Below are 22683 nucleotides of genomic sequence, written 5' to 3' on the forward strand. Positions count from 1 at the left end.
TCCTCTCGAGCTGTCACGCTGACAGAGGGGACATGTACACTGATCAGTGTGCCCTGATGATCAGTGTAGCCCCAGCAGTGCCACCTGTCAGTGCTCATCAGTGCCTCGTGCCAGTGCACATCAAAGCCACATATCAGTGCCCGTCTGAGCTGCATTTCAGTGTCATACATCAGTGCCACCTATCAGTGCCAGTCAGTGTTGCTTATCAGTGCCAGTCAGTGTTGCCTATCAGTGCACAACAGTGCCGCTTATCAGTGCCTGTCAGTGCTGCCTATCAATGCCGCCTATCATTGCTGCCTTTCAGTGCCCATCAGTGATGCCTGTCAATGCCCATCAGTGCCACCTACCAGTGCCACCTATCAGTGCCCATCAGTGCAGCCTCATTAGCGCACATCAGTGAAGGAGAAAAATCACTTATTTACAAAATTTTATAACAAAAACTAAGAAAAAACTTTTTTTGTTTCAAAATTTTCAGTGGTTTTTGGTTTGTTTAAGAAAAAATAAAAATCCCCGAGGTGATTAAATACCACCAAAATAAAGCTCTATCTGTCACAAATAAATGATAAAAATTTCATATGTGCACAGTGTTGCATGACCGCGCAATTGTCATTCAAAGTGTGACAGCGCTGAAAGCTGGAAATTGGCCTGGGCAGGAAGGGGGTATAAGTGCCCAGTAGGCAGGAAGGGGGTAGAAGTGCCCTGTAGGCAGGAAGGGGGTAGAAGTGCCCTGTAGGCAGGAAGGGGGTAGAAGTGCCCTGTAGGCAGGAAGGGGGTAGAAGTGTCCTGTAGGCAGGAAGGGGGTAGAAGTGCCCTGTAGGCAGGAAGGGGGTAGAAGTGCCCGGTAGGCAGGAAGGGGGTAGAAGTGCCCTGTAGGCAGGAAGGGGGTAGAAGTGCCCTGTAGGCAGGAAGGGGGTAGAAGTGTCCTGTAGGCAGGAAGGGGGTAGAAGTGTCCTGTAGGCAGGAAGGGGGTAGAAGTGCCCTGTAGGCAGGAAGGGGGTAGAAGTGTCCTGTAGGCAGGAAGGGGGTAGAAGTGCCCTGTAGGCAGGAAGGGGGTAGAAGTGTCCTGTAGGCAGGAAGGGGGTAGAAGTGCCCTGTAGGCAGGAAGGGGGTAGAAGTGTCCTGTAGGCAGGAAGGGGGTAGAAGTGTCCTGTAGGCAGGAAGGGGGTAGAAGTGCCCTGTAGGCAGGAAGGGGGTAGAAGTGTCCTGTAGGCAGGAAGGGGGTAGAAGTGCCCTGTAGGCAGGAAGGGGGTAGAAGTGTCCTGTAGGCAGGAAGGGGGTAGAAGTGCCCTGTAGGCAGGAAGGGGGTAGAAGTGTCCTGTAGGCAGGAAGGGGGTAGAAGTGCCCTGTAGGCGAGGGGTTACTGTAATACTATAATAATGGATCACTGTAATAATGCTCAATGTCAGTAAAAATACATGAAAGTTACTTTTAAGATAGATCAGCGCATGCTTCTTCCTGCACATAGCGGGATACGTCAGCGGGGACCATCCTAGGACTAACTTCAGTCCTTCTATACATTGCATCTGCCTAGCCTGCTATGGCTATTATTCCCCCGCTGAGCAATGGGGGAGGGGACAAAATTAAATATGAAACACGTCAACAATGTAAATAAAGTTAAACACATGAAATGGAATATATTAAATGCAACAATGTAACAAGAATAAATACAGCATCATTCATCTGACTTCAGCTAATGCGACAGTTTGTAGCTTCCCTCCGACAAAACACAAAAGAGGGATTGGAATGATAGCAAGACGACAGACAGATAACAAAACAATAAAATCTGCCGTCCTCATCGAATGTCTCCAACTAAAAGAATAACGGATATAATAAAGTGCATAGAAGAACGAAGACGTCGGAGATCTTCCCCGGGACCCAGGTAATGCGGGAGCTTTGCGTGATTTCATAGCAGACCATCAGTATCCAGTGCAGGCTTCTTCAGGGTCGCAGTTCATCTCCTCCGGTCTAAGAAACAAAGTACATAACATTACATAAACAAACGAAATATTTAATTAGGTAATCAATAATAAAATGGAAATAATCAACACATGAAAGGAAAGTGAGAGTGAGCGGTATCAGGCCTGGTTCACACCAGTGTCGGCGTGGGCGTGGAAGCTCATGCATTTGAATGGGCTGCTGTGCCCATGTTTCACGGAAGAAAAAGGTACATGTGCCTTTTCAAAAAGAACCATGCGGTCTCCCTGCGGTCTCCCTGCGGTTCCCGTGCTGCGGGCCGAGATGCGTGGGGGTGCCATTTAGAATGAATGGCAGCCCCTGACGAGTCTCACAAGAGCAGCACGATTTGGCTGCGGGTGCGGGAACATGTGATTCCTGCACCCGCAGCTTGGGGGCAAATGTGAACTCAGCCTTAATCCTTGGACCCAACTACAACATTGATTGATGCGGCTGTAAACCTTTTTTGGAAATGCCTGTGACTTCAGTGGTTTTTCATTTTTCACATTTGTACTCTGTAACCATTAGCCGCCCGGCCTGTAGCCGTTTGGCAGCCGCAAAAATGCTTCAGCTTTCCGGGGTATACGCCATTTGGCGTCCTCCCGCACATGAGCAGTACGAGCAGTTGCAGAGCCGCGCAGCGGCGCGATCTGTCACCGGCCGTGTACCTCGGACACGGCCGGTGACAGATCTGAGTACCGTCCCCCGTTGTCGGTACCATGTGACCTGCTGTGACCAATCACAGCAGGTCACATGACAGTTGTATACAATGGTTGGCTTCATTCATGCCATCCATTGTATACTAGTGTCTAGCTGTGAATGGTCACAGCAGGTCACATGCACATGTCATGTGATTAGCTGTGGCCAAATCACAGCTAAGCACAAAAAAAAAAAAAAACCCTGAATGAATCGATGTCATTCAGGTAAATGCTTGCTTATAGCAAAGTAATTCTTTGCTATAAGCAAATTGTGTAAAAAAAAAATACTTATCACTTCTCCAAAGTAGTACAATGTTACTATGGTAACATTGTACTAGTTTGGTCATAGTAAAATATGAAAAAAAATCTTAAAAAAAATAGAAAAAATGTAATAAAAAATTAAAAATAATAAAAATATAAAAAAAAAAAAATATATATTTTTTTCATACTGTCACCAGTCAGTGTTCCTGATTACCACCATGCCAGTTATATGATGACGCTGTACTGCACTGGTGACAATATGTAAAAAAAAAATAGTGAAAATAATTTTTTTAATTTTTTCATTTTCCGAAAAATTCTGACAAAAAAAATACAACTTCAAAAAACTCGCCATGCCTCTTATGAAGTACATCGGACTGTCTACTCTGCAAGAAGGGGTCATTTGGGGGATATCTGTACTGTTCTGACATTTGGGGGATATCTGTACTGTCCTGACATTTGGGGGATATCTGTACTGTCCTGCCATTTGGGGGATATCTGTACCGTCCTGACATTTGGGGGATATATGTACCGTCCTGACATTTGGGGGATATCTGTACTGTCCTGCCTTTTGGGGGATATCTGTACTGTCCTGACATTTGGGGGATATCTGTACTGTTCTGACATTTGGGGGATATCTGTACCGTCCTTACATTTGGGGGATATCTGTACTGTTCTGACATTTGGGGGATATCTGTACTGTTCTGACATTTGGGGGATATCTGTCCTGTCCTGACATTTGGGGGATATCTGTCCTGTCCTGATATTTGGGGGATATCTGTACCGTCCTGACATTTGGGGGATATCTGTACTGTTCTGACATTTGGGGGATATCTGTACTGTCCTGACATTTGGGGGGATATCTGTACTGTACTGTTCTGACATTTGGGGGATATCTGTACTGTTCTGACATTTGGAGGATATCTGTACTGTTCTGACATTTGGGGGGGATATCTGTACTGTTCTGACATTTGGGGGATATCTGTACTGTCCTGACATTTGGAGGATATCTGTACTGTCCTGACATTTGGGGGGGATATCTGTACTGTTCTGACATTTGGGGGATATCTGTACTGTCCTGACATTTAAGGGATATCTGTACTGTCCTGACATTTGGGGGATATCTGTACTGTCCTGACATTTGGGGGATATCTGTACCGTCCTGACATTTGGGGGATATATGTACCGTCCTGCCTTTTGGGGGATATCTGTACTGTCCTGACATTTGGGGGATATCTGTACTGTTCTGACATTTGGGGGATATCTGTACCGTCCTTACATTTGGGGGATATCTGTACTGTTCTGACATTTGGGGGATATCTGTACTGTTCTGACATTTGGGGGATATCTGTCCTGTCCTGACATTTGGGGGATATCTGTCCTGTCCTGATATTTGGGGGATATCTGTACCGTCCTGACATTTGGGGGCTATCTGTACTGTTCTGACATTTGGGGGATATCTGTACTGTCCTGACATTTGGGGGGATATCTGTACTGTACTGTTCTGACATTTGGGGGATATCTGTACTGTTCTGACATTTGGGGGGGATATCTGTACTGTTCTGACATTTGGGGGGGATATCTGTACTGTTCTGACATTTGGGGGATATCTGTACTGTCCTGACATTTGGAGGATATCTGTACTGTTCTGACATTTGGGGGATATCTGTACTGTCCTGACATTTAAGGGATATCTGTACTGTCCTGACATTTGGGGGATATCTGTACTGTGCTGACATTTGGGGGATATCTGTACTGTCCTGACATTTGGGGGATATCTGTACTGTTCTGACATTTGGGGGATATCTGTACTGTCCTGACATTTGGGGATATCTGTACTGTCCTGACATTTGGGGGATATCTGTACTGTCCTGACATTTGGGGATATCTGTACTGTCCTGACATTTGGGGGATATCTGTACTGTCCTGACATTTGGAGGATATCTGTACTGTTCTGACATTTGGGGATATCTGTACTGTTCTGACATTTGGGGATATCTGTACTGTTCTGACATTCTTGGACCTCAAGAAATTAGATTGGCCGTCAGTACTTCAGGATTGATCAATATTCAGATCTATACCATAGTTTGTGAACTCTATAACTTTCCTACAAACTAAATAATACATCCTAATTTGGGTTATTTTCACCAAAGACATGTAGCAGAATACATCTCGGCCTAAATTTATGAAGAACAATTATTTATTTGCAAACTTTTATAACAGAAACAAAGAAAAACGTGTTTTTTTTTCAAAATTTTTGGTCTTTTTTTGTTAATTTAGCAAAAAATAAAAACCCCAGCAGTGATTAAATACCACCAAAAGAAAGTTCTAGTTGTGTGAAGAAAATGATAAAATTTTAGTTTGGGTACAATGTTGTATGACCGCGCAATTGTCATTCAAAGTGTGAGAGCGCTGAAACCTGAAAACTGGCCTGGGCAGGAAGGGGTAAAATTGCCCGGTATTGAATTGGTTAACAATTTCAAACACTCACGTTTCATTCACTTGTCATACTTCTTTTTTTTTTTTTCTTCCAAAAATATTTTATTAAAACAAAAAGGGCATAGCAAGGCAAATACAACTACGGATCGCAGTCCGAGTATAGACACAGTAAACGGCGTCCGTATCGCAGACGGGTCAGACATGTAGACTACAGTGCAATCAGAGCACAACAATGCAATAGGACAGGTGCATATTACATATCTGCAGATATGAAGAGTATACTAGACGAGGTAATGTAAATAATAGTGGAAACTGACCCATGTAATAATGAACTCTTATGATGAAGGGGTACAAAGTGTCGGGTAAGGGTAGCCTTGAAGGTATTGTGTGTTCTGTGTTGTGTATCCGGATTAAGAGAATGTGTGTTTCACAGAAGTATTTGCGTCTGTAAGAAGGTAACTGCTATATTCTGTTGGGGCAATGTGAATGATGAGAGTAGTTACCGAAAGAAGAATAAAGATAAGTCCGAAAGAATGGTTAAAAGTTAAAGAAAGGAGTGTGGAGTGGTGTAATTGGAGGGGGGGGGGGGGGGAAAGAAAAAAAAAGTATTAATATAAATTTGGGGGGAAAGGGGAAGAGGCAAGGGGTGAATAGATGAGTGCCGGTAAATGGATCACATCCTTATGTAGGAGCCGAGCCGGTAAAGTCTTCATTTAGCTTAGCATATAATATGCATATGGTCAGTCAATGGGGCAAAATGTGAGTCAAAGACTCCGACGACCATTATGCTGCAAATTTTCAACCCATCCAACTGTAAATCAAAAACCTCCATAATGAACCGGGCATTCTCTAAGACATCATTATGTATAACTGTCAGGGCTTCCGGTATCACCAGAGGTGTGTGGACTGACACAGGGAAATGCAGACTCCAGGAGTGATGTATAAGAATATAATTTATTAGGAGCTACACAAGTATACAATGCACAGCACAAACAAAACCAAACCTCCAACTAATGTCGGTATGTGCAGGAACACAGACAGGCGTAGTCAGGCTGGAGAGGTAGAGTGGTCAGGCAGGCCGGGTCAGGAACAATTGGGCAGACAAGGTACAAACGGAGCAGGCAGGAGAAAGGTCAGGAGTAGCCGAGGTCAGTGCAAGCAGAGTTCAAGCAGAGTCAGGATCAAAGCAGAGTCAGGATCAGGCAGGGAGCAGACAGGATGCAGGTACAGGGGCTCATGGAAAACATACACCAAGGCACTGACTGCAGGTCTGGCCATTCCTTAAATACATCTCCTGCAATCAGCCTCAGGTGATGGCTGATTGCAGGAGTGAACTTCTGGTTGCTGAGAGCACCCGCTGGCCAGCCCTGGTACTGCAGCCCACACGGCAGATTAATGGTGAGTCCATTCCTGACAATAACCTTTCAATCAGGGGGTCTAGGTTGGTCATGTAGTACTGTGTGGTAGGTAGTGGTGGTTTTGAAGTGATTCCAACAGCCCCATGTTTTCCTAAATCTCTCGGGGCCTTCCTGCGCCACAGAAATCAGTTCCTCCATTTCCTCAACTTTGTTGATCCTCGTAAACCATTCTCAAATAGTAGGGACATGTGTGGAGCGCCAATGAACTGGGATACACTGTTTTGCTGCGTTTACCATATACAAGGCCAGTGATTTATGGTACGTCTTAAAAGGGAGTGAGGAGTGATGGAGCAAGGATTGTGCGGGAGAGAGGTCTAGGGTGAACGTAGTCACTTGTGAGATTATGGTTTGAACTTTTCTCCAGAAGGGTTTTAGCAAAGGGCAGTCCCACCATACATGCAAGAGTGTACCTATCACCTGGTGGCATCTCCAGCACGAATCTGAGACATTAGGGTGGAATTTGTGAAGCAGGGAAGGTACTCTCTACCATCTAGAGTATAGTTTGAAGTTGTTTTCCTGTGTGGAAACGCAGATGGAACCTTTGTGTATGTGTTCATAAATGTGATCCCAGTCGTTCTGGTGATAGTTGGAGTTGCAGGTCGGAGCTCCAGGCCCTGCAAGCTTTCCAGGATGGAAGATCAGTCGTGTTTTCGAGGCATGTGTATAGCTGGGATACAACATGTCTCTGGGAAGAATCTGTAAAGCATAGTTTTTCAAATGAGGTAAGTGGTCTAGTATAGTCTTTTAGATGTGAGGAGCTATGTATAAAGTGGTGGAGTTGTCTGTACATCCACGGCGTCAGGGTCAGGGATGGCCATTTGTTTAGAATGAGGTCTTTGGATAAGAGTGTCTTATCTTTAAAAAGATGATGTAACCTCAAATTGTCTGTGCAGCTATACCCAGCTAGGAAGGCGCTCGACATACCTGGTGGGAAGTCTGGGTTCATTTTAATCGGAGTGAGTGGGCCAGGGGTGGAAGAGAAACCGTTTTTCTGATTCATCTGATAATAACACGATAGAGTTGGGCCTATGAGAAGATGGTCCCTGAACTCAGGTGGGATGTGGGTGTTTTTCAGCCAAGGAGCGGTTGCTAGCGGGATCTCCGAAAAGGCAGCTTCTAAGTTAACCCAAGCCTTACGGTTACAATTTGTCGACCAGTCAACTATTCTTGCCAGGTGGCAAGCTTTGTAGTAGTGGGTGATGTCAGGTAGTCCAATACCTCCGCTCTCCTTAGGCATAGTGAGTTGGTCGAAGCCAATTCTGGGGCTGTCAGAGCCTTGGATCAAACCTGGTCCTTCTGCAGTGGGAAGCAATGTCTCTTCTCACTGAGCTATCTGGAATGCTGGACAGCTCCCTTGACAATTCTTGGATAATCCTGCCTTGTGCCTTGATTTCTCTTGAACCTTGAACTCCTTGCTCCTCCCATGAACTTCCTTATAAAAGCCATGTCCATGCACTTTCTCCTTGCCAGATTATTGTGCCTTACCAGCCAATATCCCGCTTACTGTTCCTGCTGCTGTCTTCATCTACGTTACCGACCTTTGGCTTGCTACTGACTACGATTCTGCCTCATCCTATCTACTACCATTGGTGACCGACCCTTGGCTTGTGACTGACTCCGCTTCTGTTTGATCCCTGAACTGTTTGATCCGCTTTTGGTTTCCAGCCTACTCATTCCCTGGTGGGGTGATCCTGAGATCTGCGACCTGGCATTCACGTGCAGCCAAATCCATCTCCACCATTAGGAGCTCTGGGGAAGACTGGTGGATGCTTAGATCCCGCACCCCAGGTGAGCCTGCGTCATTCCCAGGGTGGGCCGCTGGTGTACCAATCCTGCTGGTTTCAGGTAAGCCTTACAACTGCTGTAGCAACTGGTCTCTGAACCTGACCTTATATTGTGACAGGGGGCGTTTGGTACCCTATAGAAATGAGGTACACAGTGTTTTGTAAGACTTAAAAAAGGAATTGGGTAATTTGATTGGGATCGTTTGCAGTAGGTATAGTAGTCTAGGCAGTACGTTCATCTTAAGGATAACAGCTCTGCCAAACCAAGAGAAGAACGGTTTGTCCCATGTGTGTAGATCTTTGGTGACATTACGTAGGAGGGGTAAGACGTTTTTAATATAAAGCTCTGTAAGGTGGGTCGGCAATTGAATTCCTAAATAAGTGATGGCTTCGGATTGCCATACAAAGGGAAAATTCGTTGTTGCTTGTTTGATCGCATTCAGGTTCAGGGAAACATTTAGGGCCTGGGATTTAGTAAAGTTTATTTTAAAGTTGACCAAGTACTGAAATAATTTGAAAACGTGTAGTAGATTAGGCAGCGTAATATGTGGCTTTGTCAGGAAAAGCAAGATGTCGTCAGCAAAGGCTGCTACCTTATGAACTTTGTCATTGATCAAAATCCCTTTAATACTGTCATTCTGTTTAATGCAGTTCAAAAAAGGTTCAAATGTGAGAATGAATAGTAGGGGGGACAATGGACAACCCTGTCTGGTCCCATTGCTGATCGAGAAAGCATCTGAAAGGAGGCCGTTGACTCTCACTCTGGCCATTGGCATTGTGTACAAAGACATAATAAAGGTCAAGAGTCGTGGAGGAAGCCCCAGACCCATCAGGACAGCCTCCATGTAGTCCCATGCCAGTCTATCAAAGGCCTTCTCCGCATCTAAGGATAAGAAGAAGCCAGATTTCTTTTTTTGTGTCAACCAATGATGTATGTTTATGGCCTTGATTGTATTGTCTCTGGCCTCTCTACCAGGTACGAACCCCACTTGGTCAGTGGAAATAATAGGGTCTATAATGCGTAATATTTTCATGAAGATCTTTAGATCAACATTCAGTAAGGAGATCGGGCGATAGTTCGCTGCGGATGTCAGCTGTTTGTTTTCTTTCGATATAAGCGTGATATGGGCTTCAGAGAGATGGCACATGGACTGCCCTGGGGTATCTAGTGAATTAAAGGCTTTTAGAAATGGACGTGCTAGAACATCAAGGAAGGATTTGTAATATGTGGTTACAAACCATCGGGGCTCGGGCTCTTGCCTGGTTTCAATTGTGTAATGGCCTGTTGTAGTTCCGTCAATGTTAAAGCTCCATCCAATTCTTTAGCTTGTGATTGGGGTATGGGTTTAGGGAGGTATTGGGTGAGAAAAGTCTGGATAATGGTCTGACGTGGTCTCGCGTCCCCTGTCGGTTTTGATGGTCGAGGCAGGTTGTAAAGAGTAGTATAGTACCTCTCAAATTCTGCAGCGATTCTGCAAAAGTTCTGAGCAAGTGGCCCTGTTTGGAATTCAGTTGATGGATGGTAAGCGCCGCTTTTTTGGATTGCAAGGCTCTGGCTAAAAACTTACCACTCTTATTTCTGTGCTCATAAATACGTTTTTGAGAAGGTAAAATTGTGTTTGGTTTTCTTTTCCACCATATCTCTGAATTGTTTACGTGTCTGTTCAAGTTCGGTCGTGGTGTGTATGGCCGCGGAGCGTTTATGTGAGGCTTCACGTTTGCGTATATTTTGAAGTAATGATGTAAAGGATGCCTGTGCTAGACGCTTTCAAGAGGCAGTGATGGAGAGCAGAATCCCACGTATCACACATTTGTGTGCTTCCCATTGTATTAGAGGAGTCGTTTCCGAAGATGAATTTTCCTTAAAATAGTTCAAGATTCACGACTTTGGCGAATAACGGAAGAATCAGTAAGGAGAAAGGGATCCAGTCTCCATGTGAATGGGGCATTGGGAAGATGTAAGGTCATCATAATCGGGTGATGGTCAGATAGGATCATTGGTTCAATAGAGGATGATTTCAAGGTGTGTAGGTCTCTTTTTGTGATAGAAAAAGATAATCAATTCTGGAGTGGCGTTTATGAGGTGCCGAGAAAAAAGTGTAGTCTTTGTCAGAGGGGTGAAGGGTACGCCATGTACCATGGAGAAGAAGATCGTTCAGTTCTATTTTAATTTGTTTAAGTGCTCTGAAAGGTTTTGATGAGAAACCTGTTAAAGTGTCTTCTAATGGGTTCAGCGCCACATTAAAATCGCCCCCAAGAATCCAGATGCCTGATTGGAAAGTAGCCAGTGTTTTGGATATTTTACAGGAGAAACTCACTTGCGCTGTATTGGGGCTGTAAATGTTTACTAAAGTACTGTATTTTTTGCTCCATAAGACGCACCTGACCATAAGACGCACCTAGGTTTTAGAGGCAGAAAACAGGAAAAAAAATATTCTAAACCAATGGACTGCAGACATAGTACAGATGACCAGAGACTGCAGACATAGTACAGATGACCAGAGACTGCGGACATAGTACAGGAGATGACCAGAGACTGCAGACATAGTACAGGAGATGACCAGAGACTGCAGACATAGTACAGGAGATGACCAGAGACTGCAGACATAGTACAGGAGATGACCAGAGACTGCAGACATAGTACAGGGGATGACCAGAGACTGCGGACACAGTACAGGAGATGACCAGAGACTGCGGACATAGTACAGGAGATGACCAGAGACTGTGGACAGTACAGGAGATGACCAGAGACTGCGGACATGGTACAGGAGATGACCAGAGACTGCGGACACGGTACAGGAGATGACCAGAGACTGCGGACACGGTACAGGAGATGACCAGAGACTGCGGACATAGTACAGGAGATGACCAGAGACTGCAGACACACCACAGGAGATGACCAGAGACTGCGGACACGGTACAGAAGATGACCAGAGACTGCGGACACAGTACAGGAGATGACCAGAGACTGTGGACACGGTACAGAAGATGACCAGAGACTGCAGACACACCACAGGAGATGACCAGAGACTGCGGACACGGTACAGAAGATGACCAGAGACTGCAGACACACCACAGGAGATGACCAGAGACTGCGGACGCGGTACAGGAGATGACCAGAGACTGCGGACACAGTACAGGGGATGACCAGAGACTGCGGACACAGTACAGGAGATGACCAGAGACTGCGCACATAGTACAGGAGATGACTGCTGACCTTTGGGGAGGGGGGGGAGTGGGTATCTGAATTTGACAGGTACCCGCTCTTACTTCCTCAGAGTTGTTCTTTGGTTAGTGTCTGCTCTGCAGCGGGACCTTACCTGTACCTCTATGCAGCACCGCTCTGTCTTCCCGGCTTCTGTAGTGTGGGCGCTCGGCTTGACAGCCGGGTGCCCAGTGCGCATGAGCGAGAAGCGCTGCGCTTTGTGATTGGTCCGGCGGCTTCTGGGATCTGTCATGTGTCCCAGGTGCCACCTTACCATTCACAAAGCACACCGCTTCTTGCGCATGCGCACTGGGCACCCGGCTGTCAAGCCGAGCGCCCACACTACAGAAGCCGGGAAGACAGCACGCCGCTGGATAGAGGAACAGGTAAGGTCCCGCTGCAGAGCTGAGCGGCCGGCCCTGTATTCTGACATGATGGCGGTGGAAATACCAGACCGGCCGCTCCATATTCGCTCCATAAGACGCACTGACATTTTCCCCCCTTTTTTGGGGGGAAAAAAGTGCATCTTATGGAGCGAAAAATACGGTAAGTGGTTTGTTGTAAAGGGTACCTTTAAGGAAGAGGAACCATCCTTCCGGGTCCTCGAGAGATTCAGTGATTGTGAGCGGGAGTGTTTTGGAGATTAGAATAGACACCCCTTTTGCTTTTACCTCCGTGTTGACGGAATGAAAGGTTTTTGGGAAGTTAGCAGTGGCAAATTTTGGAATTTGATCAGCAGGAAAATGAGTTTCTTGGACGAAGATCACATCTGCTCAGAGGCTTTTCATGTAAGTCAGAAGTTGGGAGTGTTTCTCAAGTATATTTAAGCCTCGTGCATTCAGAGATGCTACCGAGAGCGTATAGAAATGTGTCTAGTGGCCATTGTATGATTCGTGGGAGAAAATAGTGCTTGGAGTCTATTACTACCGCAAGAGGGAAGGAAGGGGAGCAAAAAGGGAAAAAAAAAGGGGGGGGGTAGTGTGGGGGGGTACTTAGAAAAAGAGGTAGGAAAAATAGAGAAGAAAAGTCAGGAAATCAGAAGGTAATGAGGACGAGATGTGTTAGGTGTGTATTGTTATTAGCGCATACAAATGTGTTTCCTAAAACTTCTCTCACAAAGTAAATTCCGGGGGCAGAGTAGACCAGCTACGCTGTCCTGTGTTTAAAATCTGGTAGGTGAGAGATTTAATATATTGTGCATGAACGTTTAATGTAATTCGGCGGTGTATCGGCCCCAGAGGTGGTTGCTGTGATGTGAGATTGTGAAAGAGTACCAAGAAGGTCGCATCTCGCAAGCGAGAAGTGTGTATAACATGGGACCCAATGTAAGGTTGTCATGACACACGGAATTAGGTGGGTGTCATCCAATTTTATATGGAGAGATGTTTTATTCAGTTTTAGGGGGGTATAGGTAAGAGCAGGTGTGTGTAGGGTTGTGGTATCTGTAGTAGTGTGGATCTTCAGACGCGTAACTAGGAATGCTCATGACTAGGGGTGTTTATGGAGAAATGTGGAGGTATTATGTCCCTAAGGAAGGGTTCCTTATACAGTTGTGTTCAAAATAATAGCAATCAGACATCACTAACCGGATCAATCACTGTTTTTGGTAGAAATGATATTCCTACATGGCAAATAATTTCCTAGCAGGTGTAGTAGAGTAATAGAAATCCAACAGACCCAACAGTCATGACATGCATGCTGCTGATTCTGTGTCATTGAATCACTCATTGAAAGGGGCGTGTTCAAAATAATAGCCGTGTGGAGTTCTATTAGTGAGGTCATTCATTCTTTGAAAAACAGGTGGCAATTATTGCCCTTATTTAAGGAAGGAAGGCAGCAAATGTTGGACATGCTGGTTACAGTGCATTTCTCTCTGAAATTCTGAGGAAAATGGGTCGTTCCAGACATTGTTCAGAGGAACAGCGTACCTTGATTAAAAAGTTGATTGGAGGGGAAAACATATAAAGAAGTGCAGAAAATGATCGGCTGCTCAGCTAAAATGATTGCAAATGCTTTAAAATGGCAACCAAAACCTGAAAGACGTGGAAGAAAGCGAAAAACTACCATTGGAATGGATAGAAGAATAGCCAAAATGGCGCGGACTCAGCCAACAATCAGCTCCAGGAAGATGAAAGAAGGTGTGACGTTCCCTGTGAGGACTGTTACAATTAGAAGACGTCTATGTGAAGCCAAGCTATCTGCAAGAAGTCCCCGCAAAGTCCCACTGTTGGGAAAAAGACGTGTGCTGAAGAGGTTACAATCTGCCAAAGAGCACATTGACTGGCCTAAAGAGAAATGGCGCAACATTTTGTGGACTGATGAAAGTAAGATTGTTCTTTTTGGGTCTAGTGGGCGGAGACAGTTTGTCAGACGACCCCCAAACACTGAATTCAAGCCACAGTACACTGTGAAGACAGTGAAGCATGGTGGTGCAAGCATCATGATATGGGGATGTTTCTCATACTACGGTGTTGGGCCTATTTATCGCATACCAGGGATCATGGATCAGTTTGAATACATCAGAATACTTGAAGAGGTCATGCTGCCTTATGCTGAAGAGGAAATGCCCTTGAAATGGGTGTTCCAACAAGACCACGACCCCAAACACACCAGTAAATGTACAACATCTTGGTTGCAGACCAACAAGATGGACGTTATGGAGTGGCCAGCCCAATCCCCGGATCTTCATCCAATAGAAAACTTGTGGGGTGACATCAAAAATGCCGTTTCTGAGGCAAAACCAAGAAATAGAGAAGAACTGTGGAATGTGGTCCGATCATCCTGGGCTGGAATACCTGATCACAGGGGCCAGAAGTTGGGTGACTCCATGCAACACAGATGTACAGCAGTTCTCAGAAACAGTGCGACTACAACCAAATATTCATGAAGTCATTCAAAGGAAAGCAAAATCTTCAAACATTTCTCAGTTTATATAGTGAATGTTTGAGTTTGTAAAGAAGACTACAAACACTGCGATTATTTTGAACCGTCTAATATTCACTTTTCTTCAATTTTTTTTTTTTAGAGGAACAACACAAATTTGATGTATTTTTCTTCATGTTTTGATTTGGAATAGAATGTGTCGTGTTCCCAATGCATTTGTGTGGATGGAAATAAAAGCTATTAGAAGGATTTTCAGCTTTATTCACTTTTTCCAACACACTGCTGTTATTTTGAACACAGCTGTATGTCTAGTTGTGCATACTGTTGTCTTGAAAAGGCATTAATGTGGTGCAATACAGCCGGCCGTGAAATAATTATACATATAAGCAGTACATAATAGCAGTTAGGATCATTCTGCAGTTGTTCATGAATCATACAGTGCAATCTAGTAAGACAGTACAAAAAGTTTTTCCATATACTGTGTCAGTTCAGTCCGATGATCTTAACTTTATATGAAACCTAGTCCTGAAACTTTAATAACATAACTCAAAAATATTCAGGAATGTAAACCGAACCAACCATCCGGACATGCCAGAATCCGAAAATAAGGCATGTATAGGCCCTAACCAGGGTACTCTATGCTATACAACGGGCCACAACCACTTAGGAGGGAGGACCAAGGCACGTAAGAGAACAATCCAGTGCTAGAAGGCCTCGTGTAATTGCGGCCCGTCGAGAACATAGTCTAAATACATTTATCATACGCTGGTGTAACCCTAAAGCAAACTAGAAGTATGGAAAACAGGTAGAAAATGCCTATGTCGGAGACATAACTGGATACCTTATCCAAGGGCATCTAATGGGCTTGCATTTGAAGGCTATTTGGAACCTGGATGTCTGAGGTAATCCCACACTGTAGATTGGGGGAAATGGTAAAGCAGCCAAGATATGAAGAAGGTTGTATATAGGATGCCAAGTATGGAGAGCGGGAGAGTGGGAACTATGTGTGCAATGCGTAAAATAACCACGCATTCATATAAAGCCCAGGACACGAGGAGAAGCGTAAGGAGGAGCATGACAATTTGGAAGGGGTCCCTATGGGCTCGTATATACAGTTGCAAGAAAAAGTATGTGAACCCCTTGGGATTACGTGGAGTTTTGCATGAATTGGGCATAAAATGTGCTCTGATTGTCATCTAAGTCACAGCAATAGAAGAACACAGTCTGCTGAACATAATACTACACAAACATTAGATATTGCCATGGTTTAATTGCACATAACATGTAAACATTCACAGTGCAGGGAGGAAAAAGTATGTGAGGCCCTAGCTTAATGACTTCTCCCAGAGCTAATTGGAGCCAAGAGTGAGCCAACCTTGACTCCAATCAGTGTGATGATATTGGATGTGTTGCTGACAGCTGTCCTGCCCTTAAAAAACACACACCTGTTTTGGGTTTACTGGTTTCAAGAAGCACTGTCTGATGTGAACCATGCCTCGCAGAAAAGAGCTCTCAGAAGACCTACGATCAAAAATTGTTGACTTGCATGAAGCTGGAAAGGGTTACAAAAGTATCTCCAAAAGCCTTGATGTTCATGTGTCCATGGTAAGACACACTGTCTACAAATGGAGAAAGTTTAGCACTGTTGCTACTCTCCCTAGGCGTGGTCGTCCTGTAAAAATGACTGCAAGAGCACAGCGCAGAATGCTGCATGAGGGAAAGAAGAATCCCAGAGTGTCAGCTAAAGACCTACAGAAATCTCTGGCACACGCTAACATTTTTGTTGACACATCTACAATAAGGAAAACATTAAACAAGAATGGAGTACATGGGAGGACACCACGGAGGAAGCCATTGCTGTCCAAAAAGAAGATTGCAGCACGTTTGAAGTTTGCAAAAGAGCACCTGGATGTTCCACAGCACTACTGGCAGAATATACTGTGGACAGATGAAACCAAGATTGAGTTGTTTGGGAAGAACACACAACACTATGTGTGGAGAAAAAAAAGGCACAGCACACCAACATCAAAACCTCATACCCACTGTGAAACATGGCGGAGGGAGCATCATGGTTTGGGGCTGCTTTGCTGCCTCAGGGCCTGGACGGATTGTTGTCATTGATGGGAAAATGAATTCCAGAGTTCATCAAGACATTTTGCAGGAAAACATACGATCATCTGTCCGCCAACTGAAGCTCCGCAGAGGATGGGTGATGCAACAGGACAATGACCCAAAGCATACAAGTCATTCAACAAAACAATGGCTGCAACAGCACAGAATACGCCTTCTGGAGTGGCCCAGTCAGAGTCCTGACCTCAACCCGATTGAAATGCTGTGGCATGACCTTAAGAGAGCGATTCACACCAGACATCCCAAGAACATTGCTACACTGAAACAGTTTTGTGAAGAGGAGTGGTCCAAAATGACTCCAGATCGTTGTGCAGGTCTGATCTGCAACTACAGGAAACGTTTGGTTGAGGTTATTGCTGCCAAAGGAGGGTCAACCAGTTATTAAGTCCAAAGGTTCACATACTTTGTCCTCCCTGCACTGAGAATGTTTACATGTTATGTGCAATTAAACCATGGCAACATCTAATGTTTGTGTAGTATTATGTTCAGCAGACTGTGTTCTTATATTGTTGTGACTTAGATGACGTTCAGAGCACATTTTATGCCCAATTCATGCAAAACTCCAACGTAATCCCAAGGGGTTCACATACTTTTTTCTTGCAACTGTAGGTCAGAATCTCAGGTATAAACATTCTGGATTGGATATATATCAGGCTTGGCTACACAGTAACAGCGTCACATAACCGCAATGTAAATATTAAAGGAAGATGAAATGGCTATTTGTGGGGTAACCCAGGGGCCATAAAATATGATTCAAACTGGCAATGCAAAATGACCTTAATACACCGTAGTAGTGTGAGCGCCGGGGTTCAGTCGCATAAAAGATTCCTTGATTAGAGGCATCAGTTTCCAAGTGCGTTGATATTCCATGATTCAAGTGTGTGGCAATGCTAATGAGTTGACTGTATCACTGGATCTCAAACAAATATGCTTCCTGGTCTCAATCAAGGCGATCGACATATTACAGTAGGCCAGTATTGGCTCAACACCAGGGGCGGACTGACCATTTAGAAACTCGGGCACTGCCCGAGGGCCCGGGGTCAGTAGGGGGCCCCATGAGATGCCCCTGGTACCTTTTTCATAGGCTTTTTTGAGTTTGGGCAAGGACACAGGGGCCCCATGATCCCCTATTGCCCGGGGGCCCCATGAGTTGTCAGTCCGCCCCTGCTCAACACACATACTACAAGGCCAGCATGATTGTAAATTGCGGCTCTGGGAGGCTCAATACCATGCAGTCAACCAAGCAGAGGCTAATATTATTGCATTGGCTACAGTCAGCTAAATAAAAAGGGGGGCTAGTTGTGGAGTAACTCAAGGGCCATGAAATATGGTTCAAACTGGCAATTCAATAATAAGCCATAGTAGTGTGAGAACCAGGTCGCAGTCACATAAACGTTTTCTGATTTGATGCATCAATTTCCAAGTGCGTTGATATCCAGTGACTCAGGTGTGCGTCAAAGCTAATGAGTAGACTATATCACTGGATCGCAAACCACTATATTCCCTGGTCTCCGTCAAGACGATCGTTATAATGCATTAGGCTAATAGACTCAACCAACATAATACAAGGCCAGCAGAATTGTGAATTGCGGTTCTGTGAGGCCCAGTACCATGCAGCCAACAGAGTAGTGGTCAATATTATTGCATTAGCTACAGTCAAAATCTATGTAAATACAAAACAAACGGATAATGCACATAAGAGCTAGGACTATCTAATGTGATACACATACCCAACGTCATATTTTTAGGGTGGACAAGAGGATTTCCAGTAGCGGTGGAATGGGACCTGAGTTTAAAAGGGAATCATGCTCCAGTAGGTCAAGGAGGTAAAAAGCTTCAGCATGTGGTAAAGATGATGTAAAGATGTAGGGGGATGGGGAAATAGGGAAATGTCATTCATGACGTGCCTTACGATGGGCTGGTGAGGCTGGTAGACTGTCCCCGGTGGTGAGCCTCCGCTGTAGAGGGGGGGGTGAGGTGTGGTGTGATGATCTGCATCGTCTTTCTCCTCCAGGATGTTCTGAGGCTTGGGCCTCCATTAGGTCTTCATCCATCTGCGATGGGTGTTGGCAGTCACCGGACCTGTTGGGTATATCCACTAGTGGGATATCCAGGACTTCGTAAAAGGGTGCAACCTCTTCCAGGAACCTCAGGAGAGCTGATCGCCCCATGTGTGTTGATGAGAGCCCAAATGGGAATCTCCAATGGTGAGCGATACCCCTGGAGCATAGTAGATCCAGTAAAGTCCTTTCTACATTGCAGGGTGAGATGGGAGAGATCTTGAAAAAAATTTAATGTCTGCCCCATTGTATAGCACACGGTTACGTTCTCGTGCTCTGCGTAGTATTTCTTCCTTGAGTCGGAAGTCGATTAAGCAGCAAATTACATCTCTTGGGGGGGTCAGTGTCTCTGCCTCTGGCACGAAGAGCCCTATGAAGGCGTTCAACAGATCATTGAAAATGGTTAAGAGTGAGTTGGCCGGGTTTGACTGTTTCAGGGACACCACGTACCCTTACGTTATGTCGTCTTCCCCTGTTGTCCAGGTCTTCGATGTGACGATCAAGCTCTCTTAGGTGCATAGTGTGCGTATCTACCAGCTTGCGTAAATCATGAATGGCGCGGTCTTATCCTCCACTGATTAAAGTTGTTGAGCCATTGCCTGCATATCAATATGTAACTCAGCTATTGCTGCAAAAAGGGGCTCTTTAACAATTTGAATACCGGGCAATTTTCCCCCTTCCTGCCCAGGCTAGTTTTCAGGTTTCAGCGCTCTCACACTTTGAATGATAATTGCGCGGTCATACAACATTGTACCCAAACTAAAATTTTATCATTTTCTTCACACAACTAGAGCTTTCTTTTGGTGGCATTTAATCACTGCTGGGGTTTTTATTTTTTGCTAACTTATCAAAAAAAGACCGAAAATTTTGAAAAAAACCCCACATTTTTCTTTGTTTCTGTTATAAAAGTTTGCAAATAAATAATTGTTCTTCATAAATTTAGGCCGAGATGTATTCTGCTACATGTCTTTGGTGAAAATAACCCAAATTAGGATGTATTATTTAGTCTGCAGGAAAGTTATAGAGTTCACAAACTATGGTATAGATCTGAATATTGATCAATCCTGAAGTACTGACGGCCAATCTAATTTCTTGAGGTCCAAGAATGTCAGAACAGTACAGATATCCCCCCAAATGTCAGGACAGTACAGATATCCCCCCAAATGTCAGGACGGTACAGATATCCCCCAAATGTCAGGACAGTACAGATATCCCCCAAATGTCAGGATGGTACAGATATCCCCCAAATGTCAGAACAGTACAGATATCCCCCAAATGTCTGGACAGGACAGATATCCCCCAAATGTCAGAACAGTACAGATATCCCCCAAATGTCAGGACAGTACAGATATCCCCCAAATGTCAGAACAGTACAGATATCCCCCAAATGTCAGGACAGTACAGATATCCCCCAAATGTCAGGACGGTACAGATATCCCCCAAATGACCCCTTTTTGCAGAGTAGACAGTCCGACATACTTCATAAGAGGCATGGCGAGTTTTTTGAAGTTGTATTTTTTTTGTCATAATTTTTCGGAAAATGAAAAAATGCAAAAAATTATTTTCACTATTTTTTTTTTTTTTACATATGGTCACCAGTGCAGTACAGCGTCATCATATAACTGGCATGGCGGTGATCAGGGACACTGACTGGTGACAGTATGAAAAAAAAAATATATATATATATATTTTTTTTATTATTTTTTATTACATTTTTTTTTCTTTTTTTTAAGATTTTTTTTTTTTCATATTTCACTATGGCCAAAGTAGTACAATGTTACCATAGTAACATTGTACTACTTTGGGGAAGTGATCAGTATTTTTTTTTTCTACACAATTTGCTTATAGCAAAGAATTACTTTGCTATAAACAAGCATTTACCTGAATGACATCGATTCATTCAGGGATTTTTTTTTTTTTTGTGCTCAGCTGTGATTTGGCCACAGCTAATCACATGACATGTGCATGTGATTAGCTGTGACCATTCACAGCTAGACACTAGTATATAATGGATGGCATGAATGAAGCCATCCATTGTATACAACTGTCATGTGACCTGCTGTGATTGGCCTCCAATGATTATAAACTTGCCAGTAAGACCTCCAGGTAGATTGAGAAACAGATGTAGGCCACAGACCACGTGGGAAGGCAGACCAATACAGGGGCTGGAGGAGCGCCGGTTCCCAATTTCTGTAGGGAGGGGTGCAAGGAGCACCTTTGTATCTCCCAGGTGGTAGCTTGCTGTGGAGGATAGGCACTGTGGGGTTGCACTGCAGCTGCCTATTATGTGATGTGGGACCTGCAAGGCCTTTATCACAAGCCGTGATCGTCTGGGTCCGTGGGGGGGCCCAATGGACCGGGAAGTGTAGCCCGATGGTCTGGGTGGGGGGATTCACTGCTCCACTGTCACCCCCTCCCACCGCAAACCGCACTCACCCGCCTGCTAAGAGGAAGCACTGGGTGCGCTTATACGTGAGTGCGGCGTCCCACAAGGCCACGCAAGGACGCGATGTGTCATCGCCGCGGAGGGGGACCAGAACCACCTGGCACCCCTCTACTATGTTCCTGAAGGGACGGCGGGACCTCAGGCTGGCTCCCTGTGTCTTGTAGCTGGCGGATTTCAGATGTCGGCGGCGGAGCTCTGTGTCAAGCGTCCGCTTCGGTGGCCGTCTTGGAGACGCCCCCTTCACTTACACTTTCATTTATTTTTATTTTATGTTTTTTTTCTCTCCTTTTTTTTTTCCTTTTTTATATGGATTTGCGCATAAAGGTTTATTATATCCCTTTTCTTTCTTTTTTTACTTTTTTTTTTTTTATAGATTGTTTCATTGTTTTTCCAGTTTATTTTTAGTTCATTTAATTAGATGCACCATTTTTTTTGTATATTTTTTATTTTTTCTTGTTTTTTTTCCCCCTTCCTTTTTTTTTTCATTATTCATTTTCATTATTCAATTTTCTTTCTTCCTATATAGATTGTTTCATTGTGTTTCCAGTTTATTTTTAGTTCATTTATATAGATACACCATTTTTTTTTTGTATATTTTTTATTATTTCTTGTCCCCCCCCCCCTCCTTTTTTTTTTTTCTTGATTAACAATGGAAAATAACTCCTTTGACCATTAGATGACACTAAGTATCATGGGATCCAATTTCATTAAACATTTTCCATTGGGTCACTAGGTGGACCTTTGTTTTTTTTCAGCCAGACTAACTATGTAACCATAAGAATTTCCTATAAAACCTGGCTCCATCTAGTGACCAGATGTGGTATTTTCTTGTTCAACCACTTCATGTCCAGACACTTTCACCCCCTTCCTGTCCAGGCCAATTTTCAGCTTTCAACGCTATCGCACTTTGAATGACAATTGCGCGGTCATGCAACACTTTTTAGTATTTTTTTGAGACAGATAAAACTTTATTTTGAAGGTATTTATTTACCACTGGGATTTTTTTTTTTTTGCTATATAAATGAAAGTCCAAAATTTTTGAAAAAAGTGTTTTTCTTATAAAATTTTGCAAATAAATAAACGTTCTTCATAAATCTTAGCCAAAATATATTCAGTTATCTTTTCAGTTAAAAAAAAAGAAATAAGCCAAATTAGTTTATAACCAAAATTTATAATTTTTTAAAACTTTTTTTTTTTACATTTTTAATTTTTTTTTTAAATAATAATTTGTTTTTTTGTTTTTTTTTTTTACATACTGTCACCCTAGCAGTACAGTCACCATGGTGACACTGTACTACTTGTGGGGGGTGATGAAGATTTTTTTTCCTTTTTATAACACTGATTGCTTTTACACCCATAAAGGCTGTAAAAGCAATCATTTCTCCTTCTCTCTGGCTGCATTCTTGAGA

The 22683-nt window shown here is 44.0% G+C and overlaps 1 protein-coding gene across 3 annotated transcripts in view; it reads right to left on the bottom strand.

Annotated features, from left to right (window-relative positions):
* Nucleotides 1–1609: 1609 nt before the first annotated feature.
* Nucleotides 1610–22683, bottom strand: part of LOC149435972 (uncharacterized) — a 67512-nt gene continuing 46438 nt past the window's right edge. For all 3 annotated transcript variants that reach the window (XM_089662211.1, XM_089662210.1, XM_089662209.1), the window contains one exon: nucleotides 1610–1965. Coding sequence is in view for 1 of the 3 variants with exons in the window: in XM_089662210.1 (XP_089518336.1) it covers nucleotides 1952–1965 (14 nt within the window). In the remaining 2 variants the exon portion in view is untranslated. The remainder of the gene's footprint in view (nucleotides 1966–22683) is intronic.

The sequence above is a fragment of the Staurois parvus genome, unplaced genomic scaffold (genome assembly GCF_062004578.1).
Source record: "Staurois parvus isolate SC_StPar_1 unplaced genomic scaffold, SC_StPar_1.0 ptg001437l, whole genome shotgun sequence".
NCBI classification, from domain to species: domain Eukaryota; kingdom Metazoa; phylum Chordata; class Amphibia; order Anura; family Ranidae; genus Staurois; species Staurois parvus.